Source organism: Sphaerodactylus townsendi, linkage group LG04 (assembly GCF_021028975.2).
Source record: "Sphaerodactylus townsendi isolate TG3544 linkage group LG04, MPM_Stown_v2.3, whole genome shotgun sequence".
Taxonomy (NCBI): domain Eukaryota; kingdom Metazoa; phylum Chordata; class Lepidosauria; order Squamata; family Sphaerodactylidae; genus Sphaerodactylus; species Sphaerodactylus townsendi.
In genome coordinates this window covers 52496305-52520635 of record NC_059428.1, presented here as the reverse complement: position 1 = coordinate 52520635, position 24331 = coordinate 52496305, and the positions used below count along the sequence as shown (strand labels likewise).

The 24331-nt window shown below is 42.0% G+C and overlaps 1 protein-coding gene across 3 annotated transcripts in view; it reads left to right on the top strand.

Annotated features, from left to right (window-relative positions):
• CADM2 (cell adhesion molecule 2) overlaps positions 1-24331 on the top strand; it is a 516061-nt gene that overhangs the window by 253051 nt on the left and 238679 nt on the right. For 2 of the 3 annotated variants that reach the window (XM_048492994.1, XM_048492992.1), the window contains one exon: positions 4680-4706. The exons of the other annotated variant lie outside the window; for it this stretch is intronic. In XM_048492994.1, the coding sequence (XP_048348951.1) occupies positions 4680-4706 (27 nt within the window). The remainder of the gene's footprint in view (positions 1-4679; positions 4707-24331) is intronic. 3 annotated transcript variants of the gene reach the window in all.

The following is a 24331-nucleotide window of genomic DNA, read 5'->3' as shown; positions in this document are numbered from 1 at the left end:
TCTCACACTCAGTTTTATAAATTGCTGTGGTTGTTCATTCAGTTGATCCCATGACAGCTATGCTTGCCCAAATAGTTAGCAACACCTTTAAGATAATTATTATCCAAAGAAGGCAAAAAAAATAAAAACGGGAAAATATCTTGCTCAAACTAAGTAAGTGTTGGCATTATATGACAGGATATGTAAATAAATTATCAGAATATTTTTTGCTGTTTAAAAGTAAGATGCAAGCCCACCTCCTTTTTAGTCATGCACCTTATATGATTACAGTGAGGATTTGTTTGAAATTCAAACTGAGCATGATTTTGAGTAGTTTAGCATCTGTAGTGTGACATTATTCTGCAAGGCAATTGTACAATCCTATACTCTGTCTCAGATAAAGATAAAAGTGAGGTCTTGTGTTGTGCAGCAGAACTGGAATTAGGCTGTTCTGTTTTTGAAAAAATAGTCCTGAGTGTTTATTAACATTAATAAATCTTTTAAAAAATACAGTCTTTGTAAAATCAATCCATCTGTGCACTATGATAAAGGTACTTTGATATAAGAGCATTTATAGTGGCATAATCACTGGAGAAAGTTGTATTTTTCAAAGGGAGACATTCCTTTTTCATAAAAAAAATACATGAGGGAAAGGTAGCCAGCAGGTTACAACTGCAGAGAGCAATTGGGAATGTGAGAAGCCAGCAGAAACTCACCTGGCCAGAGAGGGAAGGAGTCAGCCAGTCTAGCTGGACTCAGTAAGGGGAGAGCTGGACACTGTCAGCCTTGGGAAGAAGGTAGCCGAATGCTGCCAGCCATAGAAGGGGGGAGCTGAATGCCGCCAGCAGAGGCGTATCAGGGGAAATGGTGCCCAGGGACAACACCTGCTCTTGGCGCCCCCTGCCCCCACCCCCATACTTGGGTGTGGGGCTTGGTGTTGGGATGGCTCGGATAGGCACTGTAGCAGCAAGTCAGCTTCTGGGCCGACCTGCTTCCATGGTGCCCATCTGAGCCACCCCCCACCTCCCTGCAGGCAGCCTCTTGCCCTCCCCATGCCCTGGGGAGGGCAGGAGGCAGTCTTCAGGGAGGCAGGGGGGCAAGGTGCTACTGCAGGTGGCCCAAGAGCCGGTCTGCCACCAGGATGCCCTTCTGAGCCACCCCTGCCCCTGATGACCTGGGGAGGGAAGGAGGCGGCTCAGCCGGGCTCTGGGGCAGCAGGCCAGCTTGGTCTTTAGGTGCCTCATCCATGCCAATCCAGCTCTTCCAAGCCAGGTCAGTACGAGGGGGTGGGGGTGATTTTGTCCCCCCGTGCCATGCCTGTGGTCATTTTACCCCCCTGTCCCCATGGGCAGTATGCCCCTGGCCACAAGCCTCAATGGACAACTGGAGACAAGTGGCTCCTCAGAAGAGCTTCTCTTGTCCTATAGTGTGCCACAGAGACCATGCACCTTGGACACCCTCCTTGGTTGCCTGTTCACTGGTAGGCTGGGCCCTTTAGCTTGCTCGCCTGCCACCCATTTGCCTTATCCAGGTGCTTCCTACCTTGCCTCAGCACTCGCCTGTCTTCCCCTCCCCTTAATGTCTCCCCATTCCATGTCCAGGGTCCGAGACAAATTTCTCCAGCCCCATGCTCCCAAATGGCGAGGCCCCACAAACCTACTTACCTGACTTGCTGTTCAGGGCCAGAGCGGCAGGAGGGGGAAGGAAGGAACCACAGCTGCCTTGCAGCTCTGTTCTTTTGGTCGGGCGGAGAGAGCTGCATCTGGTCAGCACCACCCTCTACTGCCTCCTTGGTGATCATCTCTCCAAATTGTGCTGGGGAATCCAGCTGGATTCAGCCCTTGTCTCTGGACTCTGGTTGTTCCAAGGGAAGGCTGTTTTTGGTTTGAATGCCCTGCTTGGGGTAAGGTCCTGATTCAGATTCACCCTTCATCTCAGTGCTAGGTGTGAATTTGGATTGTGGTTGATTTCCTTGCTGGGCATCCACCACCAGTTCAGTCCTAATGGCTCTCCTAATCAGAGCAATTGTAGCTAATCTGTTTGGAATCCTGGTAAATCTATATGGTGAATAAAACCATATTAAATCAACCTCATAAAGATAGCAGGATGGGGTGAACAGAACAAGGAAAGCACTAGGACCATAATGCAGCATCCCAATACAAAAAAGGCCCCAGGAAGAAGTGGTGGATTGGAACTTTTGGTGAGACAGGGCTTCCTTAGATCAAGATGATCACACGGGCTGATTGCGCATCTTTTCAATATTTTAGATATATGTGCTGTTTTTGCTCATGCATAGTGAATGATATTAATCATGTGCTCAGAACTTACAGGATTCAAGGAGAGTTCCCAGATGGCAGTGCAAAAATCTACAAATGCAGTTTAGAAAACTGTTTTGATGTTAAGTTTTAGGATTACGTCTCATTTTTACATATTTATTATCAGGTAACATTTTTAACACTGAAAGGCTGAAAACATGCAACAGAGATGTTTTGTACTGCAAGTAAATCAGACTTGATTAGTAGTTTTTCATTGTCGTTCTGCTTCAGCATTATGCTTACAAAAAGGCAAGAATTCTGAATCTTTAAGCTATGAATTCAAGTCCAGTAGCACCTTAAAGGCAATTATTTTCTTCCCCCATGGTGTAATCTTTTATCTAATGAGATGCAAGCAAAAGTTTGGACTGCTGCAGCTTTAGCAACATACTGCACCATGTGAAGGGAGTCCTGTCTTCCCAGGTTGAAATAACACCTTCCTATATTTCTCTTAAAGTGTTAGGTCTACCAACAACTTTTGGGATTTCTTATATACAAACATTGTGATTAGTTTACTGTTAGGGTTACTGCCAGCTGAACTTCTTTCTCTGCAGAGTTTGTATTTTACTAGTGGTAGTTGCTTGCTTAAAACTGAAATTAAAATTAACTGTTGTTTCCATGCTTAAATATGATGGTCTTCCAAGGCATAAATAGTGTTGTATGGACAATAACTATCTTTTATAGAGGACCTGGTGACGTTCACTGCATTATGTCTTGAAAGCTTATAATTTAATAAATGTTTAAATTGATGTTAATAATTGTAGTGTCCCTGGCATGACCAATCTGATTTTGTTCTGTTCTGGTGTTATTTTCTTAATATTTATAATAGCTTGTTTTTTATAGTGTCAAGGTAGCATGGAAAAAAAGGGAGCCAGTCTAATGAACATGCGTTTTTGTCCATATAAGCATCAAGATCTGTCCAAATTAGCATTTTAAAAAATCCACAGTGCATTTAATTCTTCTTCTTGGGGCATCTATATTTTGTGTGAAAGGTCTGTTGGCCTTTCCATTAACAAATACTTCACTTTCCCAGAAAGCTTCTGCTAAGTAGATACATTATGCATATTTAGGGTCAGGAAATATGACAAGGTGGCCTGAGTTATGCAGATTGAGAAAGGAGGAACTATAGTTAAAGAATGTATTCTTTATCGACCTTTGTAATTACTCATGTAATTATACTGTTTTGTGGAATATAAGGTTTTAAAATATTATAAGGGAGTCATGTAAATTCTACCCAAATATATCTAAATGTTCATGTTCAAAAATTCAAAAACTCACTGTTGTATATAAATCGCGCCCCAGGCTTCAGCCTGGAGGCGCCGTTGCGTGGGGGGAGGGACGAGGGAAAGCCTCCTCCCCGCCGGCCGAGTGAGGCCGTCACGTGGCCGGGTACCGGCATGTGACAGGGGCCTCCAGCAGCCTATTAAAGGCTGCGTCGGCGGGGGCCGGGCCTCTTGGCGGTAGGGCATAAGAGCACATCCTATTTGGGGAAGGCAGAAGCTTGCATGCCAGACCTTCCCACCTCGGGGGCCTCCATATGAGGTCCGTGGTGGCGATAGAGCTCTCGAAAGCCAAGCCTGGGGGCTGCGCTGAGAGCTCGCTGCCCGGCAGGGAGGGGTGTCACAAATTGGGTTTGCGTCCATGTGGCACCTAGTAACTTCCTGTTCCGTTCCCTCGGGGGATGTACCGGACAGGGGTTCTGTCCGAAGGGCCTAAGGGGTCAGCTTGGGCTGCCCTATAACCAGGTCAGCGGTTTGCTACCTGGGGGCCAGGATGTGCTCTGGTATGCTCGCCCAGCTTCAAAGTTTTAGTTATGTGTTAAATAAATTTTGGGCTGCGGCCGATTTCTATTCCAACAAGTTGTATTAGTGTTCTTCTGGCGAAGTGAGTCTCCACACATCCCCATGCAAACTTTTATATCTGTGTAGCAAGTTTGTGCTTAATGATTTGTGCCAAATAAACCAAATTCAGAAGGAAATATAACTTGTCAGAACAGATGTGTGTTATGCAGTTTTAATTCAGTGCAAGATGGAACTAGTCCTGTAGGCATGATAGTTCTTAGATTTTGCGGATTGTGTTGCAAGTGTTATTTATGAGTAATTATAAATTGTTTTTCTCTTCATACTGGCAAACATCTCTGCTTTTCATTTGCTTTCCAAGACCATTGTCAAAATACCTAAAACAAAACAAAGCAAAACAGAAGTTGCAAGACTTGGCTTTCTATAGGTCAGTAGAATAAAGTTGTCGAATATAAACACCTCAGACATATGGATTTGGCTTTTTGTTATTTTAGAAACAATAGTAAAATTGTCTCTGAATTCTTTTCAGAGCATCTGCCTAATTTGTATTTGTTCTCTTCTCCTATTGCAATCTTTTCCTTGGTCCCAGTGGCTGCTACAAAGAGCAAAGCTAAAGGTGAGTTTCCACTTTAATTCTTGATGATCCATACTGCATGGTTTTGCAGTAGTCACCCTACTGTGATTGCAATTAATTATGCAAATAAGATATATTTGCATATATTTACCAAATTTGCATGCTTTTGGTTGCAAAACTTAATGCTTGGGGTGTCTCTCCTTCCTCTCCTCCTCAAAAATTTGGTACTGTGTGATGTAGTTATTTACTGTGTCTGAAAAAAAGACAATTCACAGAAGATTGCTGCCAAGTTAGAATAATTAGATTGCAAAAAGAGACCCAGTTCATGATAGCTATCATATTTGTATTATCTTGCAGTTCCTGAGCTGTTCAGTTTTTAACATCAATCAGACAGGGTTGCATTGTTTTCTGAATGCTGATAGTTGTGTTTTTTAATCAAATAAATAAATTTTAGGATCATCTGCATAAAAATGACATAGTACACAATAATGGAAAATTGAAAGCCAATACAAAAGATGGAAAAGCATGAACCTAATGTGGAAACATGGCCAAATGCCATAATTCCTGGAATAACATGAAAGATTGATCTAATGTAATCACTTGTGGTGAATCTCTGCCTCAAATAGTGTATGTGTGTATATATATATTTGTTCTTCAAATATATAGTCAGTTTTGGAGTGGAAAGAAAGGGGAAAAGAAAGTGGAAAAGAGTGAAAAGAAAGGGGAGGATATATTAAAGAGAAATAGAGTCTGTGTAAGACAGGTTATATGGCTACTGCACTTGGCGGCTCCTCCTGTCCACCCTGGGCAGCCTCCTCTTGGGTAGCTGTAGCCTTGCCTGGTGAGTACAGCACTTAGTGCCACTGGAGGCATCTTTTGTCTGGCCATGGGAAAATCCACTTTTTTCCCCAGACAAAGTGGGTCAGCCTTTTAGTGTTGCTCCCTGGCATGGTGAGGGTGAAAGAGGAGGTCTTGCGGCTGGGAGACTTTGGTCCTTGGTTCCCCTTTCTCTAGATATGTGGCTTGCTGGAAGGTGGGACATGTGGCATCCTAGCCAGGAATCCTCCAATTGCTTTCTGTAAGAGCCCCACTCTTTCAGCCGGAGGAGAGAAAGTTTAGTGCATGTGGTTTTCTGTGTACCTTAGAAGAATTAACTTGAATGAGTTTATTTTTTTAAAAAAACCCCAAAATTTCCCTTTTTAAGAGAAAGAGGGAGATAGCATTCCTCTTCTGAATGACTGGTGGGGGATAAAGACAGGGCTTTGTTTTATTTAATAATGTATTTCAATTAAAGGGGGGGTGATAAAAGAGACTGCATTTGACCCATTCCACCCAACACAAACAAAACATCTTGCAGAGGTTTTAAAAAGAGCCATTTTAGCTTTTTTTTGTCCACATAGTGCAGACAAACAAAGCATTTCACCCAGTGGCATAGCACCAAGGGGGGTGGGTAGGGTGCATGATGCACTGGTTGCGTGCTGGCGCACAGGAGTATGGGTGGAGGGGATGTGGCAGGGGTGCAGGGCGCACGCGTGTTCCAGGTGCGATTCCTTCCACTCCGGCCCTGATTTCACCAAATGATTATTTTACCCACCTTCCCCTCCCCACTGTTAGAACTCTCACTTTCATTTTGTGAGCAACTCGTGCCTGCCGTTTTCTGCCGCTGAATAGAGTCCATGAATAGAGTTAGTTTTCACTGCTGATTCGGCACACGTCAGGTTTTTTTGTGGAAGGTTTCTTTGTAGATTTGAAGACACCTCCCTCAAAAGAAAAACAAAAAAGGAAAAACAACATGTGCACCAAATTGGCAGTGAAAACTAATTTTGTTCATGTACATTTTAGATGGACATTACAGGTGGAGGAACTACAAGCAGAGGAAACCTCCATAAGAATCTTCAGCAAATGGCAGATGGCACACAGAATCCTGCAGCGGCAGAAAATGGCGGGCACATGCTGCTCACAAAATGAAAATTAGAGCGCCCAAAGCTGGGCAGGAATAAAATGTTTCCTGATTCTGCACAGCAAGCAGGAAATGTTTTCAAAGTGACTTCAGGAAAAAAAGTTGCTAGTTTAGCTGTTTGGAGGAAAAATAAAACTTCTAAACTTTTTTGGGGGTGTGTGTGTAAAATTCCACCCAAAACACTTTTTCAAATGTCCTGAATATATCTTATTTGTGTTGTGCAGAATGGTCCTTTCTTAGTTGATTCTGGGTCCTTTCCCAGAGGGTATAGTTAGGAATGCAGCTTTGTATGCAGTACTTCTATGGGAGCAAGGAATAAAGTGGGACTTGATCTGAGTAGACCTGTTTAGGTTTACTTTCTTCTTTTCTAAAGACTACATCCTTGCATCTTCATGCTCTCCGTGCTTGGGAGTAAGTCTCATGGAACTTAATAGAGCTCAATTTTGTGTAGACATGCCTAAACTAAAGGTGGAACAGATGTTGTGAGAGAGAACTGAATAAGAGAGAGATTTTAAAAAAATGAATTCTCAGAGAGGTTTAACCTCATAGCTGTCTCTGATTATACAAAGGCTCTTTACTTCTCAAATGTTCATGCAGACTGTATGGCTTTAAAAATTGAAACAAACAGGAAAGGTTTAGAAGTTAGAAGTTAGGCTTCCCATCTGAGGTGTTTTCCAGATTCTTTTATTGGGTTTTAGTTAGATTTTTTTCTGTCACTGTGTTAAGATCTTTCAGTTGTACTTCATGCACTGTCTCTGATTATTTAAAGAAAAGTATGTGTACAATATATGGGGAGCATCTATTTGTACTTCTGTTCCCCTTCCAAAAATGTAGATCCAGCCTTGCCCTTTGTGTTGTGGTTCTTATCAGCATCAGGCCCCCACATGCCTGATAAACATGCAAGTCCTAGCACAGTGTGATCCAGAATCTTCATGGTCACCATGAAAACTTTGAAATGTGTGAAGTCTCACACTCCATTTTACCATCAAGCAATCTTAGTCTTTGCATGCTGATTAATAATATCCTGTCAAGCTTTCCAAATAATCTGACTTCCCTAATGATTTGGAATGCTGTCATGATTTTCCTAGAAGATAGTGTGATAGTCATGATGTTCCAAAGAGGTTTGGAACAGTTGTGTGGGTATACACCTCTTATTAGCTTGGAGAGAGAACTTTGCTAATTCTGGCTGTGTTAGTGGAAGGACTGAAGGGCTATATAGTTTCTTTGTTACTCATGACATAGGAATTTCCCAAGCCAGACCTTGATTGGAAGTTTAGCAGGGTCAACCCTGGCTAGTATTTTGATATGAAATCACCAAGGAAAACCATTTCTATTACTCTCTTCCCTTGAAAACCCTATGAAGCCACCACAAGTCAACAACTTGACAACATTTGACAGACATGCACAAATGTGAATTGCACAACACTTTCACGCCCATTTCCAGATATCTCATTGTATCCTGCTTGGTTCAGCAAACACACAATTTTCATACCAGAGATCTATAGCGACTTCTTCACCGATATTCTGCTGTGAATTGTTCGATCATTCTACTTTTCATTTGTTTTCCTAATATTTTTGACATATTTTCATTCTGCTTATAGTTTTTTGCTAGGTATCCCGTATTGTTCAATTGTTGTACAGCATTTTTATGGCATATACTTTGTAGCATACAGACAGCTGCACAATCAAAACTGACAACAGTTTCACTGTCCATTTCACTAATTTTGTTGTTTCTTCAGGAAAAGCACTATGAGTCCAACTTCTGAAAAGTGGTATACTGTCCCTATGATCCACTGTGTTGGGCAAAATTGGGTGGCAGTTTTAGTGCATTGTTATTGCAGAAACACAATAACAGATGTAAGTGTAACAGGTTAACAATTTTCGGGCTAGAGGAAGTATAATTGTATTCTGTTAGAATATAATCCACTCTAAGAATACATCCTGTACAAATAAGCATTCTAGAAAAATTAAATGTAAAGCTCTGAATAATTAAATGCTCATGAGTTAGAATAAAATTTGAGTATCTCATCATCTAGATTTTAAATAATGCACATAAGAATTGTAAGTTAAAAAGTCACCTGCTTTTCATGCTTTTCAGTGATATGATATTATATTATATTGGTTGTGAGGGAAACACAGACAAGATGAATTTCCTGTTCTGTAAAACTATAAAGACAAAACCTTAGCTACATAAATTATAATGATTATTTTTTGTTATTGCTATTATAATTATTATCCTAAATGCAAATGAGTATAAGTGAAGTTCTTGCTTGCACTTGGGAACTTTTAAGTTCTCTTTTGAAACAGCAGTGTTTCTTCAAACAGCTTATTCCCAATGTAGAAGGATCCTCTGGAGCCGTATCCCACAGGGCATGAAGGGCTGCTATGTAAGGAAAATCTTGCCTTCCCCATGCACAAATGAGCATTTTCTGCTGGTACATGGGAGATGATTGCAGCAATTGTTTCTGTGGAGCCACACAAGTACCTCCTTGTTTAATCTGATTGTGGAATTAGCTCAGACGTAACACTGATAGCTTGGTAAATATTCAAATGTGATGGAACAAGCCTTGTTTGTCCCTGCACCCCTGCATGTTTTTTTTTCCATATATCTAACTGAATCAATTTCTCATAGTACCATAATGGACAGAAAATTAAAATGATGTGCCTGAAAAGGTTTCTGGCCTAGATAGTGTCACTCTTACGCAGGGAACAATGTTTGGACTTTTTCTTTTTAAAGAGAAGATAACATGGACATTAGTTAGATACATTTATTTCACTCATACTCTAGTTTTGTTTTTTCCCACCACAATGGGGACCTGAAGTGGCTTACAACATTATTTTTTCTCTGTTGTATCCTTACAGCAACCCTGCGAGGAATGTTAGGCTGAGTATGAGATTGGCCCAGTGAGCTTTGTGGCACAATGTCAAATAATCTTCTCTCTGTGTTCAGACCTCAGTGGCTGGGCAGATATATTACTTAGGTGGGGTGACATCCAAACTCTCTACCCTGTCTGTCTGTCTGTCTGTCTGTCTGTCTGTCTGTCTGTCTGTCTGTCTGTCTATTCATTCTATGGGATTTTATACCGCCCAACCCCCGGAGGGCTCTGGGCGGTTCACAACACAGGTTCTATCATATTTTCTAGGTGCTTAGTCTGTCATCTTTTAGATATCCTGTTTATCTGTGTCTTTATGACATCAGAGTTAGAAACAGCTATTCAACTGCTGAATCTTTTAATATTGAAATTAGATTTATTTATATTTTTATTTTTATCCCAAGGGGCTCAGGGCGGCACAAGAGTAAATTTAATACAGATAAAACAGCCAGTAAAATAATGGTTAAAAACAGTTAAAAACAACCATGGATGGCGACCCCCCCCCCCATGCACCATGGGAGGCCAAAGCTAGTACTAGGCTGGCTAGCTAGATAGAAATGCCTGGTGGAAAAGCTCCATCTTGCAGGCTCTGCAGAACTCATTCAAATCCCACAGGGTCCTGATCTCATTAGGGCGCTTATTCCACCTGATAGGGGCCAGGGCTGAGAAAACCCTGGCCCTTGTGGAAGCCAGCTGGACCTCCTTTGGGCCAGGGATCTCCAGTAAATTTCCCTCCAGTGAGCACAGGGATGCCCTAGATTTGTTTGGCAAATCTAGTGGGGCAATACGGGGAGAGGTGGTCCTGTAGATATGCAGGTCTGAGACCGCTCACAGCCTTAAAGGTTAGCACCAACACTTTGAATTTGACCCAGTATTCGATCAGCAGCCAGTGAAGTTGATGTAAGACTGGAGTAATCCAGTCTCTGCTTCATGCTCCTTAAAGGAGCCTGGCTGCTACATGTTGAACGAGTTTTAGTTTCCAGATCACAGACGGAAAGGCCAGCATAAAGCGAGTTACAGTAATCCAGTCTGGAGCTAAGTGTTGCATGGAATACTGTGGCCAGGTCAAAACGAGAGAGATATGGAGCCAGTTGTCATGCCTGACACAGATGGTAAAAAGTTACCGGAGTAGTCCTGGCAACCGGGGCCTCAAGCAACAAGGTTGAGTCCAAGGTTACCCCTAGGCTTCTGACAGATGAGGCCAACTGCAAGGCCTCGCCGTCCAGCGCAGGCAGACAAAAGTCTACCGGTCTCTCCCCCTGACCCACCCACAGAACCTCTGTCTTCACTGGATTCAGCTTCAGTCAATTCATTCTCAACCAGCCAGCCAAGGCCTCTAAACAACGCTGGAGAGCCCCAGGACCAGAGATCAGGTGGCCTGTCATTGTGAACATGAGCTGGGTGTCATCCACATATTAGTGACTCAGCCCAAAACTCCTGACCAATCCAGCTAGTAGATGTTTAAAAGCATTGGAGAGAAGATTGCCCCTTGCAGCACCCCACAGATCATGGGGTGGCATTTGGAGTTCTCTCCCCAAGACATTACCTGCCAGCCCTGATCTTGATGAAACAAAGACAGTCAATTTAGAACTGTCCCACAAACCCTCATCTCGGTGAGGTGGCAGACCAGAAGGTCATGATCTACTGTATCAAATGCTGCAGTGAGATTTAGCAATACCAGCAGCGCTGAGCCGCCTCGATCTACCTGGCTCTGGAGTTCATCCACGACAGCCACCAGAACCATCTCAGTTCCATGGCCAGCACGGAAACTGGACTGGAAAGGATCCAAAACCTCTGTATCATCCAGGAACTTCTGGAGCTGATCTGCTACTGCTCGCTCAATTACCTTGCCCAGAAATGAAAGATTAGAGACTGGGCTGTAATTGGCTAGATCTAATGGATCTAATTAAGGTTTTTTTTCAGTAGTGGGTGAACCACTGCCTTTTTAAGCTGACCTGGCAACACTCCTTGCTCAAGGGAGTTGTTAATGATTTTCAACAGGTGGCCCCGAAGCTCCTCCCTGCTGACTTTCACCAACCAGGAAGGGCATGAATCAAAAGAACAAGTGGTAGGTCTCACAGCTACCAAGAGTCCTGTCTACATAATCGGGGTCAAGACGACTGAAGTTGTCTATGCAAGGACCAGGAGACAGCAAAGGGGCCTCCAGTTCCCTTACTGTATCAACTGTGGCCAGGAAGGCTTAGCGGAAGAAGAGGACTTTTTCTGCAAAATGGCTTGCAAATGCCTCACAGCTGAATGCCAATTCCTCAGATTTTAGACCAATCAAAGAGGTTGTTAGAGTCTGAATTACCCTAAATAATTACGCTGGGCGCAAGCTTGCAGATGCAATTGGAGGAAGCGAAGTAAGCTCTCTTGGCCTCCTTCACTTCTGTCTCATAGGCCTTCATAAACATCCTATACAAGAATCGTGACCCTTTGTCAAAATCCTGCCGCCACACTCACTCAAGCCGTCTCATCTACCGATTCATCCTTCGCAGCTTCTCAGTATACCAAGGTGCTGACCTGCACAGGAGCAGAGAGTGTGTCTTGGGACAACAAGCTTGATGGCTTCAGAGAGTCTGGTCTCCCAGCTCCCTACCAGCGCATCAAGAGTGTCGCCAGTGGGTGGGCTGTCCCGCAGGAAGTCATAGAACTGCCAAGATATTTTAACATTTGCAGCCCAATCCAGAGCCCCCAGTGGCAAGACACAGAACCACTGCAGTACCACCTGGCCTCCCCTAGGAGGACTTATCGACAACACAGGGAGGCAAAAAAACCAACAAAAAGTGTTCCAAAAGAGAAACACAAAAATGGGTGGCATAAGCCCAAGACCCTGGTGCTGGCATTCCAGCAGGCAAAGGCTGTGTGGAAGCTGACTAATGTCAGCTCCATCCCCAGCCATGCCTTTGGAACACCCCCACTACATCAATGGAGACAGCAGGCAGTAGGAGTGTTGACGCAGCACTCTGTGCCATGTCTGCCACCTGTGGTGTCCATCCTCTTGCAGATTTGCCTCTCTGCTGGGGTAAGTGTCCCAGGGAGGGAAAATCTGCTGGCTCAGACCCGCATCACCTAGATAGGCGATTTTGGCTATGGTTTGGGCTGTTTATATTTGTACTGTGAATGCTATTTTGTGAATGCTATTTTGTAGTGAAAGATGAGATGAAAAAGCAATATATTTAATACTCAACATGGTTTTATTTGTGAGCATGTAAATGTGCAGACTGAAACCTTGAACAGAGAAGCCAGATCTTTCTACAAAGTTTGAATCCCCACTATTCCATAATTTCGATGATCTTTGGCAAAATATTCAGTCTCAGTGTAACTTACTTCACAGGATTGTTGCAATGACACAAAGGAGGAGAGGTGAACAATATAAGCCACATTGGTTCCTTGTTGGGGAGAAAGGCAGGGTATAAATGAATTGAATAAATACTATATAAGCCTGAAGAATAGGGTGGCAGGGTAATTTGCCAAGTGGAAACTAGAGAAGGGTGCAGGGAAAAGTAAGGATATAGTGGCTGCCAGAAAAAAGGAAAGAAAATATAGCGTGGGGAAGAAATAAGGGGGAAAGAGTGCCCCCTCAAGTTCTCACAGGGTCTCAACATGTACAAGAAGCTTTGGGAAACATTAAAAAAAATGTCTAGACATGGGGAGAAGTGTTCAATCCAGTGGGTGCCCATGTCAATCATACCAAAACATATGTATATCTATCATATCAGTGTATGTCATCTAGCATTAAAATATGCATAATATAATAGTATATTGAGGAATAATGTATAATCATCCGTGGTAGGACAATGATTAAACTTTTAAACTGAACAAAATAGGAAGCTGATACTTAAACATAATTCCATATAGGACCAGAATGCCTCTAAAATTTTGCCTTTCTGTATAAGGAGTCTGATCAACTCCCAGTGGTTCTGACTAATGTTTATACTTCGTGATTTTATATTGATGTCCACACTCTACATCTATTTACACAGCCTTCCATTGGGTTACATTGTGCTTTTTGTATTGCTACTGAGTCTATTATAAGTTTAACACCTTTTCATTTGGCAGATATCCTTTCTCTTCATGTATTTTTCTCTAATTATAATTATTATTTCCTCATGCATTCATTTACCATTCAGCAACTTGTGTTACTAGAGGATATTCTGAATGATTTTGTACATTTCCAGTTTAGATATCTTCCTTTTTCACTATGCTATCATTTTTGTGGATATACAAACTTTGCATTTAGCAGCACCTTCCAGCTGTTTTTAAAATAAATAAATAAATAATTAAGCCAACAGCATGTTGTCTTTTTTCTCACTAGTACCCCACTGACCTCTTTAAACTTGAAAAGGCTCTTTTGACTACTGTGCTTTTTATTTTCACCACCCTAGCAGTTTTTACCTACTGGGTCTCTTTTAATCTCCCCCTCTCCCTGCTATCAACATAAAAAAATAAAATTCAGTAGATTGTTATGTTATGCTGCCAAAATAAACAGTCCTTGCTTTAAATTTGAAGACAGATTGAATGGCTCAATATTTTTCTGTTGATAATTACGTGGAATTGGTTCTCCTGAAATAACAACTTGCAATTTCTGCTGCCCAATCATTTCACTATCCTATGTTTTAATTGCCAAGTGGGACAAATCTGAGGATATGTAAGTCCACCTACTGAATAAGACAAAATCTTTTTACAAACCTGAAAAGGGCCCTAGATCTGCAGGAAAATGTGAAATCTTAAAAATAAACAAAAAAAGTACACAAATTTTAAAAGGATGGCCTGAAGCTTTAAGCAAGGAGTTACCTCAGTGGCTGTTGGTGGCAACCAGAGATTCCAGGCTTGGTTCTGTCAGTAATATGTATAGTGAGGATGGGAGACACTTTGGAGCCAGGTCTGACTGGGGTTGCCACCTCCAGACTGGGAAATTCCTGAAGATTTTGTGGTGAATTCTCAGGAGGGCAGGGTTTGGGGAGGGAAGACACATTAGGGTATAATGCTTTAGTCTACTCTGCAAAGCAGCCATTTTCTCTGAGGGACAGATCTCTGTTGTCTGAAGTTCAGTTGTAATTTTGAATTATTGGCAACCTAGGGTTAGGCAGCAAGCACTTGGAGACCTACTCTCATTTGATCTGTATGATTCAACCAGGGCTGGGTGCTTGCTATTGCTTAACAACAGCCACCCTGTGAAAACCAGTGTGATGTAGCAATTAGAGCTTCTGAAAAACCCAAAGCCCAGGTTCAAATTCCTGTCTTGCTTTGGAAGTTTACTGGATGATTTTTGTCCAGTCATACAGTTTTAGCTTAATCTACTTCACAGGGTTGACCAGATGATAGAGATCAGTTTCCCTAGAGAAAATGGCAGGTTTTTGAGGGTGTAGTCTGTGGTATTATATTCTGCTGACATTGCTTCCATTCCCCAACTGTATCCTCCCAAGATTCTACTCTCAGCTATTCTGGAGTTTCCCAACCTGTAGCTAGCAACTCTGAGGAACTAGTCTTTTTAGTTGGGAGATCTGTTGCGATTCTGGGAGAGGTGCTGTTAGGGTGGGGAAGGGGAAGTAGATAGGAAGCAGATGCTGCTGCCATTGGCAGGGGAGGTCAGGAGGGTGAGAGGAGGCAAAAAAGAGTGACGTGTGGGGAGCACAAAGAGGAAAAGTTATGTGGTGGAGAGGCAGAAAAAGAGAGTTACTGTGGTGAAAAGTAGGCATCAATTCTAGTGGTCATAATTTTATCAAATTTGTGTGATTGAAGGAAATTGGAATTTCATCCTGAATTGATTAGGAACATAGGTTAGAAATTAAATTCATCATATCTGTGTTCATTACATTTGCTTTCATCCTTATTAGAAAAGCACTGAAATTATGTAAAATTTGAAAGTTCTATCTGTAATATTTGATCTCTGCTGGTTTATTTGCATGTGCATCCTTATTGTATGCTTCAAACATTAAGTGATATATGTTTGCATAATTCTGAGGAATCCCTCAAATCACTAAGAAAGCAAGTCTGATATGCTGAAAAACTTTTAAGTGATCAATAGCTTTATAACAGCTTTATATACTTCTCATCATTATCAGCCATGTGTCAGATTTACAGATTTTCAGTAGATGCTGCATGTGTTCCTCACCTTATTGTCATGAATTCTCAAAGATCTATTATAGAGTCTGGCAGTATGTTTTTCGATGAGGAAACAATAATGAGGGGCCAGTTGTAGTTTTTTATGTAAATAACTCCCTCAACATTTTACATCAGAGTTGTTGCAAGCTTCCATATTTCAACAACAGAAAAAAATCAAAAAGGAATCTGTTAAATTTGAGATCATTCACAAGCATGACACTATCAGATTTGACACAATAAAATCTGGGAGTAGTTATCTCATTACAGAAAAATAATTATCCTTTTATTGTGTACCATTTACCTTGATTTGCCAATTCATTACTAGAACACACCAACTAGGATTAGATCTCTTCCTCTTTTGAATTAATTTAATTTTCATTTGTGGTTGTATAATAATATCTTGCATTGTTTATTGTTTTGGGTCTCATTTTCTTTTTCTGCATTACTCATGTTATAAATGGTTTTTCAGAGTTATTCCATCATATAGTCTAAAAATTCTATTCATCAGAAAATGAAAATAATTAGTCCCAGGGAAATATAGAATAGGCAACTTTTAGATAGTATAGATAGTATATTTTTAGAGAAAGATTTAATACAACATAGTTCATTTATAGAACATATAAAATACCTCAGTTTTGGTTTACAAGTTTGTGATCAGTTATGTACATCCAAACTATAAAATATATCATTATACCGAATTCTGAACATGGCCCAAAATGTGGATTAAAAATCCACTAGTTAAGGCCAGCTACATGTGGAGGGGTGTACAGACTGAAGGAATCCCAAGGTTGTTTTTTTAAGGTTCAAAAGGGTGAGGGAGGTCCACCCCCCACCCATGAAGAATGTATCTTGAGAGCTCATGAAAATTAATAAGATTGCATACAACATTATGGGGTTGCCCAGGAACAGTAGAACTGTTCTGTTCCCCAAGTTAACTAAAAATCCAGGCATCTTGAATTTGTCCAGAACAGAGTGAAGATTCACAGACAATAAGCAACAGTTCAAAACAATTTAATAATATAGAAAGTTTAGGGCTCTCACTCCTCCCAAGGAAACTAACTAAACAAAGAATACTTGCAATGCTGGAAACTTTGGCGATGGTTTGTAGAATTTGCAGTCACCAACTCTTTCCTTAACTGCTTCTAAGGCAGACTGTACTGCTGGTTTCTTCTTCTGAGTTCTCCCGGTGTCCTCTACTTGGACTCTGTTTCCTTGCAATTCTGTAGGAACTGGGTTTTTATCATGGATCTTTTATGCTTTATACATAACACTTTATATGTCTGAGCAGTGGCGTAACTAGGCAAACTGTAGCCTTGGGCAAAACCTGAGTTTGATGCCTCCCAGGCATGTGCCCAATGCAACGCGCACCCCCTCCCCCTTGTAGCTACGCCCAGTGGTGTATCTAGGCAAACTGGAGTTTGGTGCCCCCCATGGGCAGCCACCCTCCCCCACTGTGACCAAGCAATGATTTATACACCAGGTTGTTTCAAAGTCACCACCACATTATAGAACATGCCCCAACTCACAAATCTGAACACAGCAATAAGCCATGCTACACAGCAGAAATAATTTTTTGAAAACATTTTCAAAATGTTTTATTACTGCTATGATCATTTTATGGTACACCCAGTACCCCCAATTGGGGGAAACAGCATCACTGATGCTTCAAAGGAGAATCTGGGCTCCCTAGTTTAAACAAGTGATGCTGGAATCCACCCCCAAACAGCATCATTTTCAGTGGTGTTTAAACTAGGGAGCCCAGATTCTCCTTTTAAATCCACCTTAAAGGGAGAATCTGGGGTTCCCAGTTTAAACAACATTGGAAGTGATGCTATTTTGGGTTTGATTCTCCCCCACCCTGAAATAGCATCACTTGCAATGTTTAAACTGGGGACCTCAGATTCTCCCTTTAAATCCATGTCAAAGACGGGGGGATTTAAAAGGAAAATCTGTGGAAATTTGGGAGGTGCCTGCTGGCAGGGGTGCAATTGTTAAGCTAGCAGCACCAAACTTTCAGAGTATCTTTAGGAGACTCCTCTAATGATACCACCCAGGTTTGGTGAAGTTTGGTTCAGGGGGTCCAAAGTTATGGACCCTCAAAGGTGTGGCCCCTATCTTCTGTTAGCTCCCATTGGAAACAATGGATGATGGGGCACCCCCTTTGGGAGTCCATAGCTTTGGACCCCCTAGACCAAACTTCACAAAACCTGGGTGATATCAGTAAAAGATTCTCCTGATGAAACCTCCCAGGTTTGATGAAGTTTGGTTCAGGGGGTCCAAAGTTATCGACCCTCAAAGGTGTACCCTCATCTCCTATTAGCTCCCATTGGAAACAATGGGGTGATAAAACTCCCTTTGGGAGTCCATAAGTTTGCACTCCCTGAACCAAACCTCACCAAACCTGTGTGATATCATCCGGAGAGTCTCCCAAAATATCCCTGAAATTTTGGTGCTGCTATCCTAAAAACTGTGCCCTCTGCAGGCCAAAAATGGAAAAACACTGAAAATACAAAAAATCCCACAAACAAACCTGCGCCCCCCACAGGGCTGCACCCAGGGCAACTGCCCACTTTGCCCAATGGGAGGAACACCTCTGTGTCTGAGATATTGCTGTTTCCAGCCTTCCCAGACACCTGAACTAACTGAACAAAGGCACTGTTGGGTAATAAAAGATACTGCAGTGCTCTTTCCTATAGGGGCTTCTTAAAGAGACAGGGTCTAACTAAGGTTCCCTCCCATAGAAAATTATACAAAAGGCAACTAAACCTATTCTAACTAAAGGGACAACTGAGGCTCAAATAAGGAAAATAGTGAGGGTGTCTCTGGGGCCATTACAAGAACCAAGGTCTAGGTAATGCAAGGTCTAGGTAATGGGAGAAAGCAGCAAAGAAAATAGTAAGTGGTAAGAAGGACTGGGTGGAATTAAAAGGAGGAGGGAGATAAGAGAAGATAACAACTGTCAGGAAGTAGTGAGGGAAAAATGGGGGAATAAAAAAGCTGTTAAGAGATGGGGGCAGCGTTAGGGTTCCCAATTGATCACTTGTGGTGGGAGAATTCCTGCTAACGTGCCCTTCTGCATAATCTCTTCAGCAAAAAGGGAAACAAAAATGACAATGATTTTCAATGATGACCATATAGATTAGCAATAAAAGTCCCAGAGCATTACTAACACAGCCACCTAGTCTTAGAAGCTGATATACTTGCCATGGTCACTTGGAGGTCTGCAGAAAGAGAGAGAAGACAAGCATGCATTCAGCTTTCTGACAGAACTGCAGACTCTAAAACTGCAGCTCTTGGCCAGGCTTCTGGGCCTCCTTGCTGTTCAGAATTAAAGTACAAATCACTTTCCCCCTAATTCTTGACTGCTTGAGGTCTTTCATGAAGCATAATAAATTGATGAAAATTTAAAGAGTGCAGTTGCTTTCCCCCGCCCCCTTCCTCCCTTTCAACCATTTTTGATCCTTCTCTTCTACATTAGCTAAGTCAGCAGAAGGCAACAGCTCATTCTGCTGCCTCTTTCTCTTCATAGTACCTGTGTGAGAATCTAGTCTACAGCTGGTTTTCCTCAGGGAACAATTTGGTAAAGCCTGAATCAAGGGGAGCTCGGCAGCCAAGCTGAGAAGAAGCCCTGACCATGAAAAGATGTTTTAACTTTGTCCTTCATCCCTCCTTCCCCTCATACCTCTGTCCAGGCACTCCAGCTACCTTGTTTTTTCCCTCATGCCTTCCCCCACTTCCATCTTACAAGAACTGGGAAGGGATTGTAAATGTGCTGGGGTTTGATTTATTTATTTTATTTTTATTTATTTTATTTTATTAGATTTTTATACCGCCCCATCCCCGAAGGGCTCTGGGCGGTGTACAACATATAAAAATACAATATAAAACAAGTAAACATTTAAAGCAGCAATAAAAATTTTCCAGCTCTTGTCCCAATTATATAAAAGCTCAGCAAACTAAAATGATCTATATTTTTTGAAGGTGGAAGGCAAAAATGACACCCTCTCTATGTATATACTTTTATGTGGTTTTATCTATCTATAATGTTGGAATATTTCCTCAATCCCTCTGCATACATAAAAGTCAAACCAAAGAGAAATCCTAGCCTTTCCCTGGACATTTTTTTAATACAGCACACAATTTTGACATGGAAAACACCAAACACACCTCACAGTCCTTCACAGCCTGATAAAAGCCCAAGAAAACCTTAATCTGGTAACTATCCTGTTAGAAACTAACATGACTAAACTGAAGCTATTGTACTTGAGTCACTGGAAGATTCACTGGGAAATGTTATGGAACAGTAGGAAAGGAGGAAGACCCCCTCGGCCATGAGATGGATTGACTCAACAAAGGAAGCCAGGGGTCTCAGTTTGTATGATTCATAAGTCAAAAGCAACTTGATGGTACATAAAGCATGTAAACTTGCCTCTTTTCTCAAGGTTCTTTGTGGAAGGCCAAACCTATCAGGGTGGCAAGCCTATCAGGGGACAGGTCTATTTGTGACCTTTGGTAAAGTCAAGTATAACACAGCTCCCTGTTTTAAAGTGAGGAGGGATAAAGAACCTGTTCTCTTCCACCTCCACCCCATACAACTCCAGGCTGTTTCAGAACTTGCAGCGTCTCAACAGAGCATAAGGCAGGGGAGCAGGAAAGAAAAGTACATCATGCATTCTTAACCATTAATGGTCGCTAGCCCCTAAGACTCTTCTCTCCCTGGGGCTTTCCGCACTGACAGAGTTGTACTGGTTTCTATCTAGGTTCACCTCAGTGTATCCACACTGCAACTGAGCTCAACGTTGTTTTGTCTCAGTTCCCCGCCCCCTCAGAACTGTGACATCCCTGTCGCAGTTATGAACTGCACCTTTCTGCTGGAACAAGGTCGATACCACTTCGAAGTGCGGACTCATCGAAACGACATCTCATCCGTTCAACCAATCAGGAGCCACTTTTGTGGCATGCGCAGAACAGGAGAGTCATGGCGGGCATGTAACTGTAAACTGTAAAAACTGTAAAAAAAAGAACCCTCCCGTTTCCCATGGTAACACAAGCTCCAATCACGATTGAGGAACGAAACAGGCACCAAGATGATCCCGCCCACTTAGCTTGGTTCCAGGGGGCCAAGTAAGTTGCTGTGCAGACAGCCTGGAATCGCCCCCCACTGAAGGGAACTGAGTCAACCTTAGCTCCCTTCTGTAGTGCGGAAAGCCCCCCTGTGAGTTTAGAACACACCCTAAGTCCAGAGGTGGGATCCAACCAGTTCTCACCACTTCTCTAGAAGTGGTTACTAATTTTTTCTGAGTGCCGAGAAGGGTTTACTAAAGCAACCTACCTGCCCAATAGGGACTGGAGGTGCGTGTGTGCGGCAGCACCACTGTTTGAATCACACCACCATCGGAACCCGTTATTAAAATTTTTGGATCCCACCACTGCCTAAGTCCCCCCAGAAGTCTCATGTACTATAGCCATGGATGGTTTGATAAAGAGTGCATCAAGACCAACAATCAAATCCTGTCTCTTTACAGAAGCTACCATGAGCAAAGAGACAATCTTACTTTTTCTAGTCTTCCTGATTTGAAAAAAAATATTTCCACATTCCTTAAGAAACAGAATCATCAGAAGTATATTGAGGCTGAATGGGAGCTTCTCTATCAAGCAACTATCTCCAACAATGCCAAACAATTCTGATCTTTAGTAAATAGAACATATCATTTTTGTAATCCCACTGTGTCAGTTATTCCAGCAAATAACTGGTTTTCATACTTTTTAAATTTCTTTCACGAGCGCATAGCTGAAAGAACTGAGGTCCCAAGGAATCTATCCAAATGGCAGTCTTGGCCAAAAGTCACGTACCAGGAAGTTGCTGATTTGATTGGGTGCCTAAAATTCAGAAAACCCAGATATTATTGCCACAGAAATTCTCAAGGTAAAGCCAGATTGGTGGGCTCAAATCCTATAGCCACTGTCAACAAATGATCCTTAAAAGAGAGTGCAGGAAGACAAGGAATTGGAAGGTCCTACAGGTAGAAGAGTGGAAGATGCCTCCACTGGCGAAAGGAGGAGGGAGGGGGATTATTGAGGCCAAGGAAGGTTATCGGTGGTGGGGATTCTCAGTAACCAATTATTTTATACATTTATTTTATTTATATGCTAGCCTTCTCCACAAGCAGGTTCAAGGTGCCTTACAGTAATCGATCACAATAAAACAATTTCCATAAAATATCCCAGTGTCTTAATTACTAATAATCAATGAGAGGGGAATGAATTAATAGTTACAGATGTAACAATAAATCATAACTGTACAAAGACCCTCAACAGAAAGGGGACAGGGGAGGGAGGCTAGCTTGGTGAATACCTTGCAGCTCTCAACCTTAGGCCTGGTGGAACAACTCTATCTTGCAGGCCCTGTGAAACTGTAATACATCCCACAGGGCTCAAGTCTCACATGACACAGCTTCCCACCAACCTGGGGCTAGAACCAAAAAAACTCTGGCCCTGGTTTAGAACAGCCAGAAAGCTTTTGGGCCAACTACCCCCAGTGAGTTATTATTTGTTGAGTGGAAGGCTCTTAGGGAAATGTATTGGAAGAGGTAGTCCTGAATACAAAGGTCCCTGTAAGTTTAGTTTTCCCTCCTCTTCACTTGCCATAATCTTGCATGACTAACAGCCTCAGCTTCTGCCTTACCAAATGGGCTATGACTCACCTTTGAGGCCTGGAGTCTGCTTCTCTTCCCATCTCCTAGCAGCAGCCTAATCGGAGGAACAGAGCACACACACTGCACAATGAGCCATCTCTTTGGCCAATTGAGACTTCCTCACTTTCTGCCACTGCTTCCCATCTGCCTGTTGCCTGGGGCACCTCTTCCCCTTGCCCCTTAGATCCAACTCTGAAGTGATCAGGCATAGCAAATAAATAGGTAGCTCCTGTCTCCAAGAGGTTGGGGTTGCTGCTACAATGGTCACTACTGCCCTCAGCTTCAAGTGGGTAGCCACTGTTCTGAGGGGCAGAGAAGACGGAGTATCTGAGGTGAGCATAAGAAAGAAAGACTTGAGGTTGCTTAAGGCTCTCAGATACAAGACTAAAGGAAAAGGGGAACAAAGATCTTTCCTCTCCTCTTTTTTCCCTGTGCCTTCTTTACCAGTTTTTTCTTCTATACACCCTCCCAGTAAGCCCTCTCTACAGTCTAAATGAAGGAGTGGGTTCATGAACACTATTGGACGGGGCTGCTTTCTTGAAAGCTTTATTCAGATTTTTTTAAAAAAAATACTCAAATATAGGAAGAAAAATATCAGCCATATGACAATAATGCAAATGTGGGTTATAAATATGAGGATCTGTGCAAGGAAGGGACATCACAGAACATGACATCATAAAGTGATGCCATCTCCTTGATAAGCCTCACCCCCAAAATCATGTATTTCCCAAGCTGGACCTGGCAACCCTAGGCACTGTAAATGGTAGCATTTGCTGTGAGTTCTGTGGGTCTTCAGTTATTTTTTCTTTATTTATTTGCTTTATGTATGAAATTTACAAATATGCCTGGACTTGCTGAAAATCTTGTTTGACGCCAATACATTTGTTGAAAATCTTGTTGGATACTAATAAAGTTACAAAGTTTCACAATCCTAATGGACATAAAGAAAGTTAAAGCTTTAACCCTATGTGTTTGGCTCTCTGACAGAGTTTGGAAATGAAAAAATAGTTGGCCTCTGAGAGGAAGTCCTAGAATGGCCCATGCAAGATCCTTACAGCTAGTCCACATTTATATTTGAATCAAATATCCCTCCATTTTACTCCTATAACTGGCAACTATGTGGAGTGATGTAGATGAGAGAATCTTGACTCTCACTAAGGTTTGAATAATACATACTATTCAAAAAGAAGAGGAATTCTCTCAGACAGAATCTGTTCTGAATGATCTTCAGAGTTTGGGAACTATCAAAGCAAGAAGTTGTTCAAAGTTTCCAGATCTGGGACAACTACCACTTTAATAAAAGCTGTGTGAATATTACTACTTCACAGCTACCTACCACAACTGAAGAATATACAAAGGGAATTGCATAGGCTCTGATTTACCTCAGCACAGCATTGAATTCTTCAGAACAAGAGTCTCTTTCTTAGCAGGTTTTTCAAGCAAACGCCATACATTCCTATCACAGGAAGGTAAAACTACTCAAGGCATTTTGAATGTAATATATTTTCTGTGTACATCTGCCTCCATGCCTGAGACAAGTATGGAGTCAGTGGAGAAAGTGCTTAAAGAAGTTATGAAGCCATGCTATGAGACCAGTCCCTACAAGTTATTGAGGACATTTAGGGGAACTTACTCTATTCTACCTGGGAAAGATGGTTCTGAGTCTTGGCTAGATCATCTAACAAAGATCCTACCTGAGTGGTTGAACTGTAATGTTGAGAAGGGGGAAAGAGTTAATAGCTCCAGTAGCCAGTAATATTGGCTGTGCACTGAGAGATAGCTGTCCAGATGCAACAGTTCCCTACTAACTGAAAATCCTTGTGGCCATATACAGCATTTTTGACACTTGAGAAAATAATTTAAGTTTAAAACATTAAAACAGAATCCTGGGGAAATGGTCTCTGATTTTCTTTTATGCCTGGACAAGTTATTGAGGAAGATGAAAGCTACATGAGGTGTTGAAGCATCTACCGACCCGCAGTTAATGACTGAACAATTGATATGAGTAGTGATTAATGATTATCTTCTTTG